The sequence below is a fragment of the Malus sylvestris genome, chromosome 12 (assembly GCF_916048215.2).
Source record: "Malus sylvestris chromosome 12, drMalSylv7.2, whole genome shotgun sequence".
NCBI lineage: Eukaryota > Viridiplantae > Streptophyta > Magnoliopsida > Rosales > Rosaceae > Malus > Malus sylvestris.
The window spans coordinates 20,879,547-20,897,313 of record NC_062271.1 but is presented as its reverse complement, the minus strand read 5'-3'; the positions used below and the strand labels follow the sequence as shown (position 1 = coordinate 20,897,313).

Sequence of the window (17,767 nt, the reverse complement as noted above, 5' to 3'; positions counted from 1 at the left end):
CCATTGACATGAGAGCTTCTCGTGCTGATAACGTGTTATAAAATCGATGGTGTGTGCAATGGAATAAATAAACAAGACACAAAATTTACGAGGTTCCTCTACAGTCAATGTGACTGGAGTACGTCATCGGGGCAGCAGTGGTGCTTTCATTATAATATGAAATAATAGAAATACAAAGATAACTCTCTCCATTATCTCCTCTCCTCTTCCTCTCTTTTCTCTCTTTCTCTCCTTTTCTTCTTCCTTTCTTTTCTCTCCTTTTTCTTCCTTCCTATCTCTCCCGTGAGTCTTCCCACTTTGATGTTGTGTGGGGTTTGTATTTATATAGAAAATGAGAGTAGTGTGTAGCAAGCTTTAGCAACCAAAAAGAAGGGCTAATTATTTAATTATTTGAGTGGACATCCACTGTTCTACAACATCTTTCAAATTTTTCTGTTCATAATTTTTTTGTTTACAAGCCAGAGTCAGTGGACAGAACCTAGGGAAAGAGTGAAAGAGTACCTGCTATGCATTTGGCTCCCACTTTTGAAGTTCCTTCCATGAGTAGGCACTCAAAAACTGGCGATTGGTTAGCTCAAAAAAGTTGATTTTTTTTCTTTATTCAAATTTTTATGATTTTAGTTTAAAAAATTTGGATTAAAGAAATATGGAAAGTTTCATTGCCATCTTCCAGGTCTGAAATTAGCAATTTTACTTCATGCAGCAGTCCAAGAAATTCATTGTCAGATAACGGCTGCAGCTTGGGCTTTTCCTTTAGTAAATTCTTTGAGCTTTCATTTGTTTACAACGAAACTTTACTGTTGTTTTACAACCTTAGAAAATCTCGTTATTGCTCTTTAATCTGACTCTTTAGTCAACAGAAAATCTTCATTGAGTATATAATGCTTGATGGAATGAATGATGAAAAGCAACATGAACACCAACTCGGAAAATTGCTAGAGACATTTCAAGTGGTAAGTTCTAATCTATGAACTTGCACCATATGTGGAACTTCGGTCCCTTTTTTGTGTCTATTTGTTTTTTCTAATCTTATACGTCATTAATTTAATACCTTTGAATCCAATCGGTATTCTGCATAAATTTACAACCAGTAATGAAACAAAGTTACAAGCTTCCAAAAAAATTCTACGAGACACTTATGGCAATCAAACGACGGTTTGCAAGGAAATGAATCAGGATATAAGTGGAGCATCAGACTAGTGGTGAGAAACGTAAGCATGTATGTCAATTCCCTTAGAAATGGATAAGTAAACTGGGTTTTGTGGGGTTTCCCAACAAAAAAGTCAATTTAGTTGAAGAAAGTGATTATAGATTCTGATATTGAAGGTTAATTAATAGGGTTTCTTTTCATTTAAGATTATTTTGGTTCTTACTGGATCAATCAAAGGTTAGAAGGGTGCGACCAGTGGTTTTTGGAAAAGGTTGGTTGTTCAAATTTTCATTTTTGTCTTTATGGTTGTTTGAATGGACCTTTGTATAATCTAAATACATTTGAATTGAATGGCTATTTTTCTACATTGTATTGGCTTTCTTAAATTGATTCATTTTCGTTGATAAAGGTAATTTGGTTTTGAAGGTCAAGGTTTTTCGGCAAGAAAAAATTCAATTGAGGTATCAATGCTTTCACTTATTTAAATTAGTTCATATTAATTTTGATTTCGATTTGACATTGAATTATATCTTGGATAAGCAGCAGGCATTGTCAAGAGTACTAATTACTTACATATTGTAGCTCACCGATTTGTTAAATTCATTCAAGCGTTTTTAATTTTTTTTCTAATTAAATTACAAATAAGTATGAATAGCCTTCATTTGGTACCAATCAATCAGGTGAGAGATGAGTTGTTTAAATGTTTGATTTTACTTGACTTAGAGTCTTCAACTAGGAGAAATAGAAGGATCTGAATGGGAGCAAGGCACAACATGAAACAAACGAGCGCAAGAGAATTTTATGTTCAGGGAATTTGGGGAGAAGGTGACTAATCATCTGAAAAACTCAGGTATATGGTTGTTCCTCTTTGAAGTACATGAACATGGCTGTATATTTTTTTCTTTTGTGTCAATTATGAGAAAGAATGCACTGGATATGGAAATTCTTTTAGACATAATTAACAGGAACATCAAAATGGTTAATTCTACTCTGCCCTCAGTTATATTTTTCACCTCACAATGTTCCTTTCCCTTCTCTTGACATGGTAATTTGGAATGGTAGTGCATGATAGTAAGAGTTATATATTTGATTTATCACTTGGAAATCTGGTAATTATTTGGGCAAATGATCGCGACATAAGACTAAAATGGGTTCGGTTATGTGTTCATTCAACATAGAGTTCATGCCATTTAATTTTTCTTTTGCTACTTTCTTAGTTTCTTATCCACTGCATATGGAGTGTAGAAAATGGACCATTTTCTCTATGTAAGTACTATGCTAACCGGTGTACCAATTGTTTTTACTTTCTTATGTGTCAGTCGATCAGAGCAAATGTTGAGTGCATTTTCTCTTGACAAAGAACCATATATGCACACTTTGGAAGAGGAGACCACTCCATTTGGGTTGCTTGCAAAGGGCATTTATGTAGCAAAACTTAAGGTGGGTGGCAGTTAGTTGGGTTAATGATCACGAGGTAAGACTCAAATGGGTTTGGTTATGTGTTGATTCAGCATAGAGTTTATGCCATTTAATTTTTCTTTTGCTACTTTCTTAGTTTCTCATCCACTACATATGGAGTGTTCGAGATGGACCATTTTTTTCTATGCAAGTATTGTATTTCTTTCAATCCAAAATTTCAGTAGTCATATAATCTCGCTCATCGTAGCGCTTATTTGTCATTATCATTTCTTGGTTCAAAATACTCTGGAGAAATGTCGTCAATTTCTTCAAACTATATGCCATTACATATAAATCTATAGTGATATGAACAATACCAATTTTTGTAGGATTTTTTTCTCACAAGGATGGAAATCCTTTTATTGTTGGTGTGTAATATGTTGTCAAATATTTTTCAAAGTTACTGCCTTTTTTTGGTTAATTGAGAGCTTAGTATTTCGATTTCAAGCTGCCATATGACCGAATAACATAAGCATTTTCACTATCATTATTATTTTCTGGAAGGTAACTGAATAGAACAATATTTTTGTCATTTTTTGCATGTAAATGGGACAATGTTTATTAAATCTTTTGTATGCAAATACCATTGTCAATCCAAAGCCACAAGAACTACCTATGTGGAATATGTTGATCCAATCTTTTCGACAAGGCTGTCCAGTTAACGTTTTCATTGTAAATTGGGTTAATTGCCACAATTCTTTTACGTAATGTATTGGTTTTTTTTATTGGTCTTCTATTTAATTTTGTTATGTGTGTGTAATTTTGTGTTTTGTTTTGGTTTTTAAGTGGTGCTAATTTTTGAACAATTTATGATGCTATTTGTAAAATTTAGTCAAAAACTTTTTTTAACAAGTATGATATGGTTTGATTTCAATTCATATTTACTTATTTTGTTAAATTTAAGCTTGAATTTGTTAGTAAATCTTTATACTTTATGTTCAAATACATATATAATGCTGTATGTATAGGTTTTATAATGTTGTCAAGCATTTTCAGTGTGTTCTTTTTGTGCGTAAAGGGTGAAAAGCGCGCTGTTCGCAAAAGCAAAATATGAGACATCTTTTACTTCATATGGGAAGAAGAGGTTAGTTTGATTGTGATTGCTTTTCTGATTTGGTTAAATTCAAAGTTAGTTGGCTTGCGCCTAATTCAGTCTTTTGCGTTGTTTGCATCTGTAGTTGTGTTGTAACTTAGTTGATTTAGGTTTGTCCAGTTTTTTTCCATACTATGCACATGCATATTCATGTTATACTCACTGTTATTCACTTCACCGGATATTAACAATATTTTTCTCTTGCATTTTTTTCCCATGCTGAATTGTCAAGTGACAAGCAATATAAACTTAAATGAATTTTATTTCTTCATTGTTAATCTACTGATGCTAGGAATAATTTGAATTTTTACTTTCTTTTGAATAATTTTCATATTTGACTTGCAGGATCAGTGTCACTGTACACTTTTCCGCAATTGTTTGTTCTGTCTATCTGCCTTCCTTTGTGTAATTTTAAGTCAAATTGAACTACTTTTTTTTTAACTTCAAATTTAACTAAAGTGCTAAGAACTTAGTAAAATGAAAGTTTACTTTGGTTTGATGACATTTAGGTGTTCGATGCTGAGTCTATGATTATTAGGTCCACAATCATTGGATACATGATTTGTATATGTTTTAACCATATTATGTCATAAAATTTTCAATCTCATAGCTACGTGCAAGTCACACTCCCCACAACAACGTGCAGGTCACAATTTCTAGTACTCTCAAAAAGAGAGAAAGACTCTCACTCGAGAGAGACGCATGGCACAATTTCTTTCGATTTTTTTTTTTTTTGTCAAAGATAGAGTATATTAAATTCTCATAGGAAGGTTAATATCTTGGGCCAAGATATTAAACAAAAATTCAAGCCCAATACAATCCCACATGAAATCCCTTCCTTTCTCACCTACATACTTGGCCACCAAGTGAGCAGCTTTGTTACTCTCTCTAGACACAGAAACGAAAACAACAGACTGCATCCTACGTGCTAGAAACTCAATGTCACCAAGTAGACATTCAAGCCTAAAATCTTGGGTTAGTTCCTTACTTAGGGGTTTTGGGAATGTAATTATAGAATCTGTTGCACAATTTCTTTTGATTGATGTAATACTTTCTGTCTGATTACTGTAGAAAGCAAACTGTTACAAGCAAATCTCCTCACAAATTCACACTGCAGGACACGTGAACCCCAATTTTAAATATACACTACAAATTTCATATTTCACTAGTTACTAAAGGATATATGAATATGAACAAAATAATTCTCTCTGTTCCTAATCCTTTTCTCTATGTTCTTGGTGAAGTTCAGAGTAATGATATTACATGTAGATGTGGGTTAGGCCAATTGACTAGGGCCGAGTGCTCGATCATTTGCACCCACTTTCGGATTCTACTTCCCTGCAGGTTAAACTAGTTTAGAACATATATCGTCTTGTCAGATTTGGCAACGTATCGGATAACTGAAAGCCGATCCATCCACAAGCTCAAACACAGAGAACTTCCTCTAAAATTTCATCAAAAATTAAGTCCTCCAGCTCAATCCCTATGCACTCAGAATCAAACTGGAGGTTCATCCATCCGTCGTTCTTCGCAAGATCCCTGCTCGCAACATAATCCAGTGATTGATCAACCTCAGGTCTCAAGCTCAAGTACCAACTCACAAGGGTCCAAACTTCCTTTAGAACATGGTTCCCTGCCGGCATTAGAGGAATGTGACATAGCGAAGACAACGCCATCGGACAGTAGTTGTATGACCTACCATATATCTCCATCAGCACCTCATTGATTATATCAAACAAAAGATAGTGATCGCATTTCCTGCCTTCTTCATTTCCTGAACAATCAAGACCATGCACCAAGCAGCCCTCCGCGTCTCCATACATCAAACGATCAACTGGCTGGTCATCCGAATGCCATGTCCCAAGGGACTCATTCCCATTGAATCCAGATTGCTTCAACACATTTCGTACGTAATTGAATTCAGCCATGTCTCTGTCATCAACACGGAGATGAGTCATGTCGTACCTCAAGTGCTTCCTTGGACTTTCAATCTTCTCTGTATCTATGTGAACCGCCTTAGGCGTACCAATAACAAAATCATGCCCTGGCTTGGCCAAGTTTTCTTGTTCATCTCTAGGTTTTATTTCCGTTTCTTCTCCTATAAAACCGATATCTATAAGCATAATCGTTTCAGTCTTAAAAGCTCAACAATTGGTGATTGATGGAGGAAAATACGAAGAACGACTTAAATTTGAAACATAATTCACATTTTTTACACTGAAAAAAGTTGGGATGATCTTTATTCTTCAGTCAAAAGTTGGTTTGATCAGTAAGTGCCAAAATTTGAAGCTAAAAAATCTGATAATTTCTGGACTTAAAGGTTCATTGAACATAAAGTTTCTTAGAGCAAACAAGAAATTAAAGTTTTGAAGAATGCATGCGCTTGGTTTGAGATGATGTAATTTAAGGTAGCACCTATTAATAAAAATGAAGACATACCTTCGGAGAGGGAAACGTTGAACTCGGGCACAGAGATAGGAAACGGTTCTTTCAAGTTTTCAATATCGTCAACAATTGAATACACCGGAGCACTTTTCTCACTGTCTGCAACTGATGTTGATGCCATCTTATTCCCGGAAGCTGCCTTCAATTCACCAACATCAGCCAATTTTTTAATCTCACTTTCTACTGGCGCATCGAGCTGCATATGATATTCTGAAGAGAACACATCAGAAGATTCCTCACTCTGATAGTTATATGATTTCATTTCAGGCAAGGAAAAAATCCTCCCCAACGTTTTTGGGACAGAGCGTAAAGGCGAGCCTACCCCTTCATTTCTCAACTTCAATCTCTCGGATGTTGTATGGCATTTGGCTTCTCTGTTGCAACTAGACTCGTAAAACTCACAGTACTTATCTAGCGATGCATTGAGTGATGATGCTCTTCTCATGTGGCGCTGTTGCTTTTTCTTGAAGGTAGAAATCGAATAATCGCTATCAAAACTGCTTGCTGAACTGTCTTTACCTTCTCTATTCATTGCAAGGTCCTTCGAATGGTTAATGATCTCTTTCTCCATTTCTTTAGCAAGCTTTTGGCCATGAGGAACCTTGTGGAGGATGGCATCCATGGCAATCATACGTCTCTCTTGTTTGCTCTCCTTGATTACATGCTTTATTTTCTGTCTAATATCCTTGAACCGCTTAATTGACACTTGATTCTCACCTCGGCTCCTCAAATTTTCGGCAGAACTAGAACTATCAGCAATTGTTTGGTTTACCTCTAGAATCCCATCTGCAGTGTGCTCACTGATCGATGGAATTGAGCGTTCACCAGCATATTTCAAAGAAGACGACCCTACTAACTTCTTTGTTTTACTGATGTTTTTCGACTTGCTTTCTTCTTTTAAAGGAGACCCTGTCAACTCATGCTTGTGCCTGGGCTTGACGGGGAATGAGTCTGACCTAGTTAAACCCATTTTTGCACTGACGGCTTGCTGATTATTGAAGTGCGCAGCCAAAGGAGAGCCGGGGTCATGTAGAATCTTTACTAATAACTCCTTGTTCACATTGATTATATCCAAAGCCTCCAAATACTCCTTCGGATGGTGCAAGGAAGCATCTGCATCGAGTTCTTTTACGTTTATCAACTTCTTCTTGAACATATTTTGCATTATGTCATTATCCAGCTTTTCTTCAGTAAATGTGTGATCCTTTTGATTCTTGTTAACCTGGTCATGCACAGTACGATCTCTAGTGATTGGTGGGCAACTATCTCCACAGCAATCATTGTTGTCACTAATTGGTCCTTCATATGATGTCATGGGCGGTGATGCCAGATTGCTTGTAGCACAAGATTTTTCATTGCCGTGGTGAACAATTCTAGGACTTTTCTCATTCAATACCATTTCAGCAATCGGGTGCAGGTTAGGTGGTGCTTCGAAATGATGCTGTTTCAATTGTGATCGTACAGGGCAGCTTGAACTCCGGTTATGCCTACCCTTCTTCTTTGATATTTCTCCAGAAATCCGTGCTTTTATTCGGGCCTTGACAGAATGTATGCCTGCTGGAATGGACTGCATCGTCTTTCCTTTACCCTGATAAAATCAAATCAAATGTTGCTTTTGTCTATCACTCTTTCAAGTAATATTTTTGAAAACGAAAAGAAATTAATATCCAATAATGCACTAAAATGCATGCTATCAGAAATTCTTTTGCTGAAACTTACAGTAGATTCATCAATCTTAGCATCAGTGTCTTCTGGCATACAGGCATTTGCAGTACAGCTTCCCAGAATCCCAACTCCTGCGGCCAAGCAGACAGAAAGAAAAAAAAAAGTCCAACATAAATAAACTGTAATATTATTTTACATCACATATCATGGCATGGTCATAAGCTCCAGCCAGTCTATTGAACTACTTACAAAAGTGAACGAAATTTAGGCTACCAGTGCAGTAAACAAGACCGATTCTTATGCACATAGATCGATTTTATGCACAAAATTTGCGTATATGGCCAAAGTGGCTAAGATTAAACTTTAATGAAAAAGAAAGCAGGAAGAAAAACTTTCATATAATATAGACTGGAGTCATTTTACTTACCGACAGTGTGTCTATTACCGCGGCGCCTCTTGTGCACTTGTCTTTTCTTGACATAATGCCAGTGGTGATACTTCATGATGTGAAGTAATCCCCAAACGCACCCTGATGAATGCTCATTCCCTGATGGATTGTTAAGGTTTTTGTCTCTCAAATTCTTTCCCATGGTAAAATTCACCTCGTAAATCTACTTGAACGACCAGTGATGGCTTCAGCTACAAGCTCGTAAAACCTATATCCAAATTGCAAGCAAAAATTAATCATCACGGACAAGGAAATGGAATTCCATTGTATTGGCAACATAACATGTATCAGATATCGAACACCTACATATCAAATTCAGAATGCTTGACATACATTATTCAACCATTAAAGAAGCAATTCTTTGACATACATTATTCAACCATTAAAGAAGCAATTCTCCTCATAAGCGCTTTTATTAGAAGCAGCACTTCAGCTGTGCTTCCTGGAAAAGCACTTGAAAGAGAAAGACCTAAACTTATATGTTTTTCTACCAAATGCAGTCGTATCTCAAACATACCCCTAATCTACCCCGAAGAACAAATTAAATTAGCAGCAGCTTTTCCTTTAATTGTTTCAGAAGGCATTTCCTAATCTAAGTTTGAATTTGATTGATGCTCCTAGAAATATATGGGAAACAAAACATGCATCCAAATCAGTTTTCTAATTAAAATAATTTCCAAATAATTTTCCTCGAAATATTTGGGACTCTGATTCATATAAGTGACGTCGAAATTGATGTCAATCAAGAGAAAAAACCAAAAAGAATAAGCATAATTTTATATAGTTAATCGTATTTCGTACCATTGATCGAATGGATGATTCATGATCGAGGACTAAAGCGAAATCTATGCACCTCTTCGCAGCAGCCATCCATACGAACGTTTAAGAAACAAGAACTTAAAAAGCTCGTGTGCGTGTTTGTCTGTCCGTAGGTTGAAACTTGAAAAGTACATGCCATGCGATGAGACAATTAATTAAGTAAATCCTCCTGTGTTTTAGCCTTTAGGGTTGGGACTTGGGGTCCAATGGCCTCAACTACTCCACATCAGCAAGTGTTTAAAGCCTTAACAGAGAGACTAATATATGCATAATCCGAGACTCGATTCCAGTTGGTGTAACGAACCTAATAACATTATTCAGGATATTCTTCTCGAAAATTGTCATGCTCTTTAATCATCAATAAAATCCTATCGCCGGAAAAAAATAGTAACAATCCATTTGGATTGAATTATATAAAAAAAAATTTCAATTTGACAATAAGATTAAGAGTACATTTGAAATTAATAACAAGATATGCTGATCGAAAATGATTTTGAGAATAGATAGATCTGGGATGAATCGTTTACATAAGTGATTTTGACTATCCAATACTAACTGAATCACTAAATTTAATTGAAATCACTCGTTTGAACTGGATGCATGATCGACTAGTCTAATAACATACATATTATCTAATGTTAAAATTTCATCTGAAGAAATTTGATAAGTTTACAGTGATGGATCCATGATTTGAATCTTTCAGCGTTTCCTAATATTAAATATAAGTTTTTTAGATAGTAACAGAGCAGGAAGCGAGCAAAAAAAAAAAAAAAATCAGTTTATTCACTTAGTAAGCTTGTTTGCACATGTCAACTGTCACAGCCCGTCCTAGAAATATGTATTATTTTATTCTCAGTGACGTAAATTTACGATTTTAACCAGGGACGATGAATCTTGTGGTGCTTGTGTGTGACTTATTTTGGAGACTTAGATGTTGATTTTTGGTGGTTTTGATTTGGTGACCCATGTGGACCACACACACACACACACACACACATTATCCTTCTTTCTCTTCCTCCCCGTACTCTCTCTCTCGGTTTCACTCTCTCTCTCCTTACTATACGTACGGACAAGAGCAAGAACACCCCAAACTTCGCAGATTGAAGGTTTTGAGTGCACCATTGTGTTCCTCGTGGTGCTATGAATCGTTTGGTACCAGTTTCAGGTAAGGAATCATTCGAAAACTCGTGAACCCGTAACCCAATTTTCATGCATTGTTCATACTCACGTAAAACCTTGTGTTTTAGGGAAATCTAAGCTCATAGGAAGCTTAATGAGGTCCTCACGAGTCTCGGGGTAGTTCGTTTGAGGAATTTGGACGTCGGGATCGCGAGAAACGACGAGTTACAGGTTTGGTCGGAATTTCGAAGCTTCCCCGACACGATTTCGTGAGATTTGAAGCTTCAAATAGATATAACGCCATTCTTCTCACTCTAAGCTTTCATTTGCTTCAAATTTCGAAGAAAATGGTTGAAAAATGAGTGAGATTAGACGTTTTGAAGTTTTACCCAGTTTTCCGACGACAAGCGACTCGTCGGAGACGAAGACAGAATATTCCATCAGTTTGGACGGAATATTCTAACGCCGTCAGTTAGTTTGGATGGTTACCGTTGGGTTTAACGGAATATTCCAAGAAATATTCCTAACGGCAGTTAGGGAATCTGTCAGGATTCCCTGCGCATGGCTGTGCGTCTTGCCGTGCACTCGCCGGCGCGTGAGGGGTCCAAAAAAATTTTCTAAAAATTTGGGGATGAACTTGAGGTTGTGTAGGTCACTGTGATATATTCATATACCCATTTTGAGCTATGTATGAGAAGTTATTAGCTAGTTTTGCCTATGTGCTTTAAAATAACTTTTTTTATAGTTAATTCGCATATAGGTGAGACTTATCTTGAGGACGAGCGTATTCAAGGACGACTCGGGGGCTACAACCCTTCGATTTACCAGTGAGTGGGCTTTTGGTTTTCAGTATATATTATATAGTTGATATTTTCCCAGAAATATGCGTTTAAATGATAGTATGCCATAAATGCCATGCATATAAATTATAATTCAAGTATGATTTGGTATGCGATACGTTATATATATAATTGTGGTGCTGTGGACACTCAGGTAAGCCCAGGTAAGTCATGTTTGGTTATATGAATCATCGATGGTGTGATATGTGATTGCATAATGTTGAGCTCATAAAACTGCACTTAGGGTGATTGTGATTTAGCCAGAGATATGATACAAGCCTGTTTATTATGTCACCTCCCGCACCATATGCTCATATTGGATCCAATTTAGGTGCATAGTCTTGTCGTACAGACCTTATTTATGGTTCCGACTCGTAGGTGACTAGCGATTTATCGCCCGGCTATTATGTGAGAGTAGTATTGAGCATGATTATATTACACCCATTATTGTCATATAGACCTTTTTGTTTGGTTCCGACTCTTGTGCAGTATATTGCCGTATAGGTCATAGTAGTGACTCCGGCTAGAGTCACTTTTGAGCTATGAATTTAGCTGTATAGACTACCATAGGGGTTTCGGCTCACATGTATTATTTCTATGAAATTATTCTTACCTGAATTGCTTACTCTGTTATATTGTGGCATGACATACATATGTGTATGATTATGTGAAGCATGATTGAAATGTTATGATTATATATATATATATATATATATTTATGTATATGCTTATATTCTGATTCTGGGAAAAATTATATATGTTTTACAGCGAGGGGTTAGATATGTTGATAAATGAAATGGTTTTGTAAAACATTTGTTTTTGCCCACTCACGTTTTCTGTTTTGCGCCCCTCCAGGTTTTAAGTAAGCTTGCTGTTGGTGGCTTGAGGACGTCAGCTTGCTGTTGGTGGCTTGAGGACGTCGGCAGTACTGACCTACCTAAATAATAATAGGACATTCCTGGTACTGTATAACTAGTACTTGTCCTACTGGACTGCACCTAGACTTATTATGCTCTGATTAGGAGTGTTTACTGTTGTAACTAACTCCTATCATTTCCTGTTTAGTAGTGCACTTTAGTATTTCAGTTTTTAATTATTCGTATACTTCTTATCTCTATTGCTTCTGCACTGTGCACATGGCTACGTCACTCTCACGTGACGGCCAGCATGCCTTGATCTTGGTCGAGGTGTGTCATCAACAAATATCGATATATGCCAAAACAATTTGATGAGTGCTATAGAGAGAATTTGTCAAGTGCTGTCGACGTAACATGTTGAGGTATGCCTGACATGCATTATATCAAACATTTAGCAGGCACAAAAGGATCAGTACCAGACATTCGAAGTGTCCTTGAAGGACCTTCACATATATATTTTCCGGACACCTTGCTTCCTATTGCCACCCCTCCTGCACACACACACACACACACACCACACACGTATATATATATATATATATATATATATATATATATATATATATATATATATATATATATATATTATATATATATATATATACACACACATGGGGGGATCCGTGGCACTACTTTTTTTTAACATAACTTTTGACACACGTTTTTGTGGAGCCTAGTCCGTATTGTATTTTAATGATTTGAAACATCTATATTTTAGAACATCATTCATAGATCATCATTTGCAAAAAAATTGAGCATATCCAAAACAAGTAAGACATTTATCTGTATTGAAGAAAATCGACGAATACGATTCCACAAATAAACCCTAAACTCTTAATCTAACGGTCATATAGTTTCAAATGTGAGTGATTTTTAGTAGACATGATCTTTGAGGGAAGACTTAAAATATATATACGATTTGGATCATTAAAATACATTACGAAGTAGACTCCACAAAAACATGCGTAAAAAATTGTATACAAAAAATAGTGTCACTTATCCGACCCTATATATATGCACACACTACATATGATGTATGATGATGATTATATGGCCATGGAATGAAGTGTTTGCGTGTGTGTTAACACCAAATAGCTTGTGGAAAATCTTGTTACTTGCTTTGCTTTATTCTTTGGAAACTTTAACGAAAAACTTTCGGTACTGTTTACTTTAACGAAAAATCACATTTTTACACTAAAAAGTCAATAATAGTACTATTCACTTTACTATTTATTTTGTCCTTATCGTTAAAACTCAAAGTTTTCAAATCATTTTCATTAGTTTTCCTTTATTCTTTTTGTTTGGCTGTCAATATTTTGGATGCAAGATACATTGCTAATTAAGTAATTAATTAATATCACCTTAAACAAAAAGTACCCTAAAGTTACACTCCCACTCCACTTGCAACAAAGTCAACTTCGTATTTTAAGTATAAGAACCTGAAAATATACATAACGTAATATAAAAATGGCATGAGTGGAAGCATGGGGTTTCTACTTGCTACATAAAAATTCTACTGAAAAGTTTGAACTTTGTCATTGAAAAATATAAATTTGGAGGGATTCGGATATGCTATTGTCAGGAAATTATTATTAATCGTTAACACTATAACGACATCGTATGAATTTAAAAATCAAACAAGAAATACAGTAAAGGATGCTATTCCATTTTTGAGTTACCTTAGGAAGAGGACACCAGAATTTCCTAGTTTGGATCTTACCAAATGAATAAAATTATTATTTTAGAATTGTTTTCCATAAATTAAACAATCTGAAAATTAAAAAGACACTAAACAATTGATGAATTACAAAAACCTTAAAGAAAAAATTGCACAAATAATTCCTGAAATTTTCACATTTTGTGCAATTACTTTATTTTTAATAAAAAGATAATTTTTTTTAAATAAATGATATTATCTACACTAAGAGGGGGGTTAGCTGCACCTAACAATGGGCTAGCATTAATGGGGTTCAAATTCGTCTTCTGCGAGAATCAAGCCTAAAACTTCTCACTTACAATAAGAGTTGTTAAGAAAAAAATAGGGATTTAGGGCCCTTAAGAAAATGATGAAAATTAATTTTAAAAGGGTTTAGTAGTGTAAATTGACGGGAATACTTTTTAAAAATGGCTTTCACGCTTGTCACATGACTATTATTTGACGAAAACGTGAACAACAGTGAATAGAGGTATTGAAGTATTAAATGGCATGAACTTCAACTGATTAGTTTTTTAAAAAAAATTTGTTCAAACAATAATTGCATAACGGCTTAACAATTCACGTGATATCTCTGAAGTTTTCCTCGTTTTAAGTTTTAGATTACAAAGTCATTCGTGCATGTCATACATCTTTACTTGATTGTGCAGAACGACACAGAAACTCAACAACCGCCTGCATGAATTACGAATGTCTGACTATCGGCTTGTTGACTTTAGAAAATCAATAAATTTATTTCTTTTTTTTTTAACTCAATATCCTACACTTCAACTCAAATGATACAACTCCCCAACTCAGTCAACTCCCTCTATAAATATTTAAAACAACAAAACCTATTTTTATCTATATAAACACCATTTCAGAGAAAGAAGAGGAAAAAAAGTAAACAAATAAACTGAAAGCCCACCACCTTCAGAAGGTCAACCCTCTCTCCCTCTCTCTCTCTCTCTCTCTCTCTCTCTCTCTCTCTAAACAGAAGACATTTATTTGTGACTTCCCTTCTTCCCTCCTCTGTTCGAGCTGTTAATTGAGTTCTAACCATGAACAGTTGAATTTAAACCCTGCAAGTAATCAAATCATAAAAAACCCAATTCATTTCATTCATTCTTCTTTCTGTTCTTTCCGCTTTTTGTTTCATCTCGAATGGGTAACGCAGTCGTAAAAGCCGGCCGTTGTTTCTGCACCGCCGGAGAAATCTCCCAGCGACACGACAACTCCGTCGTTTCGTCGGACCCGCTCGACGAGGGCCTAGGCCATTCCTTCTGCTACTTCAGGCCCGACTCCTCCGATACGACGTCGTCTAAAGTCTCGTCCGAAGAGCCGAACCCGCCAACGACGACATTCCGGTCAATCTCCGGCGCCTCCGTCAGCGCCAACACATTCACGCCGCTCTCGACTTCTCTCTGCGAGCTCTACCCGTACAGCACCGGCTGCGATCGGGCGGCGAAGTTCGAGAGCTCGAACTCGTTCGCCTCCATTCCTCTGCAGCCGGTTCCTCGGAAGTCATACCAGGGAGTTTCCGGGTCGAGTCCGATCGAGAGAGGGTTCTTGTCAGGTCCCATAGAGCGAGGCTACTTGTCGGGCCCGATTGATCACGGGATGTATTCGGGTCCGATCGAGAAAGAGTGCGACAAATTCTCGAGAAGCCTTTCTTTTGGGATTGAAACGAAACCAAAAATAAGGAGCTTGATGAAGATTTTCAGAAGAGCGGTTTTGGGTGCCATGCTTCGGGGGCAGAGATCGAGCGTTTCGCCATTAAAAGGCAACATTTCAGTGAAAGATTCGGATTCGGAGAAGGTGGGGGAGAATGGGACTAGCAGTAGTATTAATTTGAGCAGCCATGTGAGTTTGAGTAATGAGAATGAGGATGGTGGGAGTGGACATTACTCGATGGGAAGCCAGAATCTTCAATGGGCTCAAGGGAAAGCCGGCGAGGATCGGGTTCATGTGGTGGTTTCGGAGGAACATAGCTGGGTTTTTGTGGGGATTTATGATGGGTTTAATGGCCCTGATGCTCCTGATTACTTGCTTTCCAATCTTTACTCTGCTGTGCACAAGGAACTCAAAGGGTTGCTTTGGAATGACAAGTTCGAAATTGAAATTGAACCCGAGTTAAATTCATTGAATACGGATGTGGGTTCGGTTTCTTTGAAGGAAACTGATCGAACCCAGATGGGGAATCGGATGCCTGACGGTGTCGATGGGGAGAAATATGCATTAGAAAATGGAGAAATGGAAGGAAAGGCTAATTCAATAAGAAAACAGAGTAATGGGTTGGAAAATAAGTTGGAAGGGACTCGGAGGAGGTGGACGTGTGAATGGGACAGAGAAAGGCCAGAGCTTGATCGGAAGTTACAGCAGAATTTAAAGCGTCCAGTGTCGAATGGTGTGGCCGGTGTTAACCCTTCTGATGTTCTTAAAGCGCTTTCGGAGGCATTGAGGAAGACAGAGGATGCATTTTTGGACACTGCAGATAAGGTGGTGACTGAGAATCCTGAGTTGGCCTTGATGGGTTCTTGTGTTTTGGTAATGCTAATGAAGGGAGATGATGTTTACTTGTTGAATGTTGGGGACAGTAGGGCGGTTTTAGCTCGGAAATTGGAACAAAATGTTCGGCGGAACTTGGATCGGATTAGTGAGGACGAGCCTTCATTTGATTCATCAAATGCTTATGAAAGTTACAGTTTAAAATATTTGACTGCACTTCAGCTCACCATGGATCACAGCACACATGTGAAAGAGGTAAATACATTACCTAATTGGAGTGCATTTTGTGCTTAATTATCTGTTTTTATGGTTAATTTTGAGACTAATTAAAGTCCTTTAAGTTGCAGGAAGTACAAAGAATAAAGAAAGAACATCCAGACGATGCTTCTGCGATAACAAATGACAGAGTGAAAGGTTATTTGAAGGTCACTCGAGCGTTTGGAGCTGGCTTTCTCAAACAGGTACATTTTGACTTTATGCTTAACAAGAATACATGACACTGGTTCATTACTTGCTTAGCAAGTCAGAGTGTTACTACATTTGGTTTAGTAGAAGTAATTTAGACATACATGTCACATGTATGAGAACTGTTTGTGGTCACAGAAATGCAATTATTCGTCCTGTCACATAACTTAATTATTTGTTCTGTTGCAGCCAAAGTGGAATGATGCACTGCTAGAGAGGTTTAGACTCAAATATGTTGGGACTGCCCCCTACCTCACCTGCAATCCATCCCTCTACCACCACAAACTCAGCCCGAGAGACCGGCTCTTAATATTGTCTTCTGATGGACTCTACCAGTACTTCACTAATGAAGAAGCCGTCTCTGAAGTAGAATTGTTCATCTCTTCATTTCCCGATGGAGATCCTGCGCAACATCTCATCGAAGAAGTGTTGTTTCGAGCAGCAAAGAAAGCTGGTGATTAAAGCATTTTTCTCTCGATGAACAACAATTCAAAGCTGCAACTCTTTTATTGAAACCTTGAACTTAATGTGTATATTGGGGTTTTGCAGGAATGGCATTCCATGAGCTGCTAGATATCCCACAAGGGGAACGCCGACGGTACCATGACGATGTTTCCATCATTGTGATTTTGTTGGAAGGAAGAATATGGAGATCATCAGTGTAAATAAACGTGAAAGCTGCAAATAAGATTTCTTCAACATGTCTGAGTGGCCATGGCGCGAGCTGTAAACTCAATTCTATGTTCTAACCCTTGCCAATCCAAAGAATATTCGTGTTCGGCTTGCATTTAATTGTTGAACTATTAAAAAAAAATCATAATGACATATCAATCAAATATTAACGACATTATCGATCAAATATCAACAAACACTTTAAAAAATGATCATTTAAACAATTGAGATTTATTTCATTATTTCATCCAATTCCGTAACGAGTTTTATAACAAGGGATAGTAGTAGCCAACAAAATCAACATAGATTTCATCAATCTTTTTCTGTTCATGATTCCCTGACAAAGGAAAGAAAACAGAGTTGTTGGGGACAAGAAGTTGAAGAAAATGTTGATCCTCTCATGGACACGAAAAGTCAACATCATACACAGTAAGAATCTTAGGATTAGGAAAGATGGAGCAGTTGATGTGAATTAA

At 36.8% G+C, this 17,767-nt stretch overlaps 2 protein-coding genes and 1 long non-coding RNA gene across 6 annotated transcripts; 2 read left to right on the top strand and 1 right to left on the bottom strand.

The window, feature by feature from the left end:
• Window positions 1–1,834: 1,834 nt before the first annotated feature.
• On the top strand, window positions 1,835–4,161 carry LOC126593795 (uncharacterized). The gene is made up of 3 exons (XR_007613027.1): window positions 1,835–2,000; window positions 2,470–3,692; window positions 4,047–4,161. It is a non-coding gene; the product is annotated as an uncharacterized LOC126593795 (long non-coding RNA).
• A 303-nt stretch (window positions 4,162–4,464) lies between these two features.
• On the bottom strand, window positions 4,465–9,266 carry LOC126592523 (protein TRM32-like). Of its 4 annotated transcripts, none has more exons than XM_050258227.1 (5): window positions 9,061–9,266; window positions 8,239–8,467; window positions 7,866–7,942; window positions 6,141–7,734; window positions 4,465–5,814 (listed from the first exon to the last, which is right to left on the bottom strand). In XM_050258227.1, the coding sequence occupies exons 2-5, from the start codon at window positions 8,399–8,401 to the stop codon at window positions 5,126–5,128; spliced, it is 2,523 nt and encodes an 840-aa protein (XP_050114184.1). In that variant the 5' UTR covers window positions 8,402–8,467; window positions 9,061–9,266; the 3' UTR covers window positions 4,465–5,125. The 4 variants fall into 4 exon arrangements, with proteins under 4 accessions (XP_050114184.1, XP_050114186.1, XP_050114185.1 ...); XM_050258229.1 differs by lacking the exon at window positions 9,061–9,266 and adding an exon at window positions 8,593–8,979; XM_050258228.1 differs by lacking the exon at window positions 9,061–9,266 and adding an exon at window positions 8,630–8,979.
• Window positions 9,267–14,565: 5,299 nt separating this feature from the next.
• Window positions 14,566–17,454, top strand: LOC126592646 (probable protein phosphatase 2C 4). Its single transcript, XM_050258404.1, has 4 exons — window positions 14,566–16,409; window positions 16,502–16,615; window positions 16,809–17,073; window positions 17,169–17,454. The coding sequence occupies exons 1-4, from the start codon at window positions 14,811–14,813 to the stop codon at window positions 17,282–17,284; spliced, it is 2,094 nt and encodes a 697-aa protein (XP_050114361.1). The 5' UTR covers window positions 14,566–14,810; the 3' UTR covers window positions 17,285–17,454.
• Window positions 17,455–17,767: the final 313 nt, after the last annotated feature.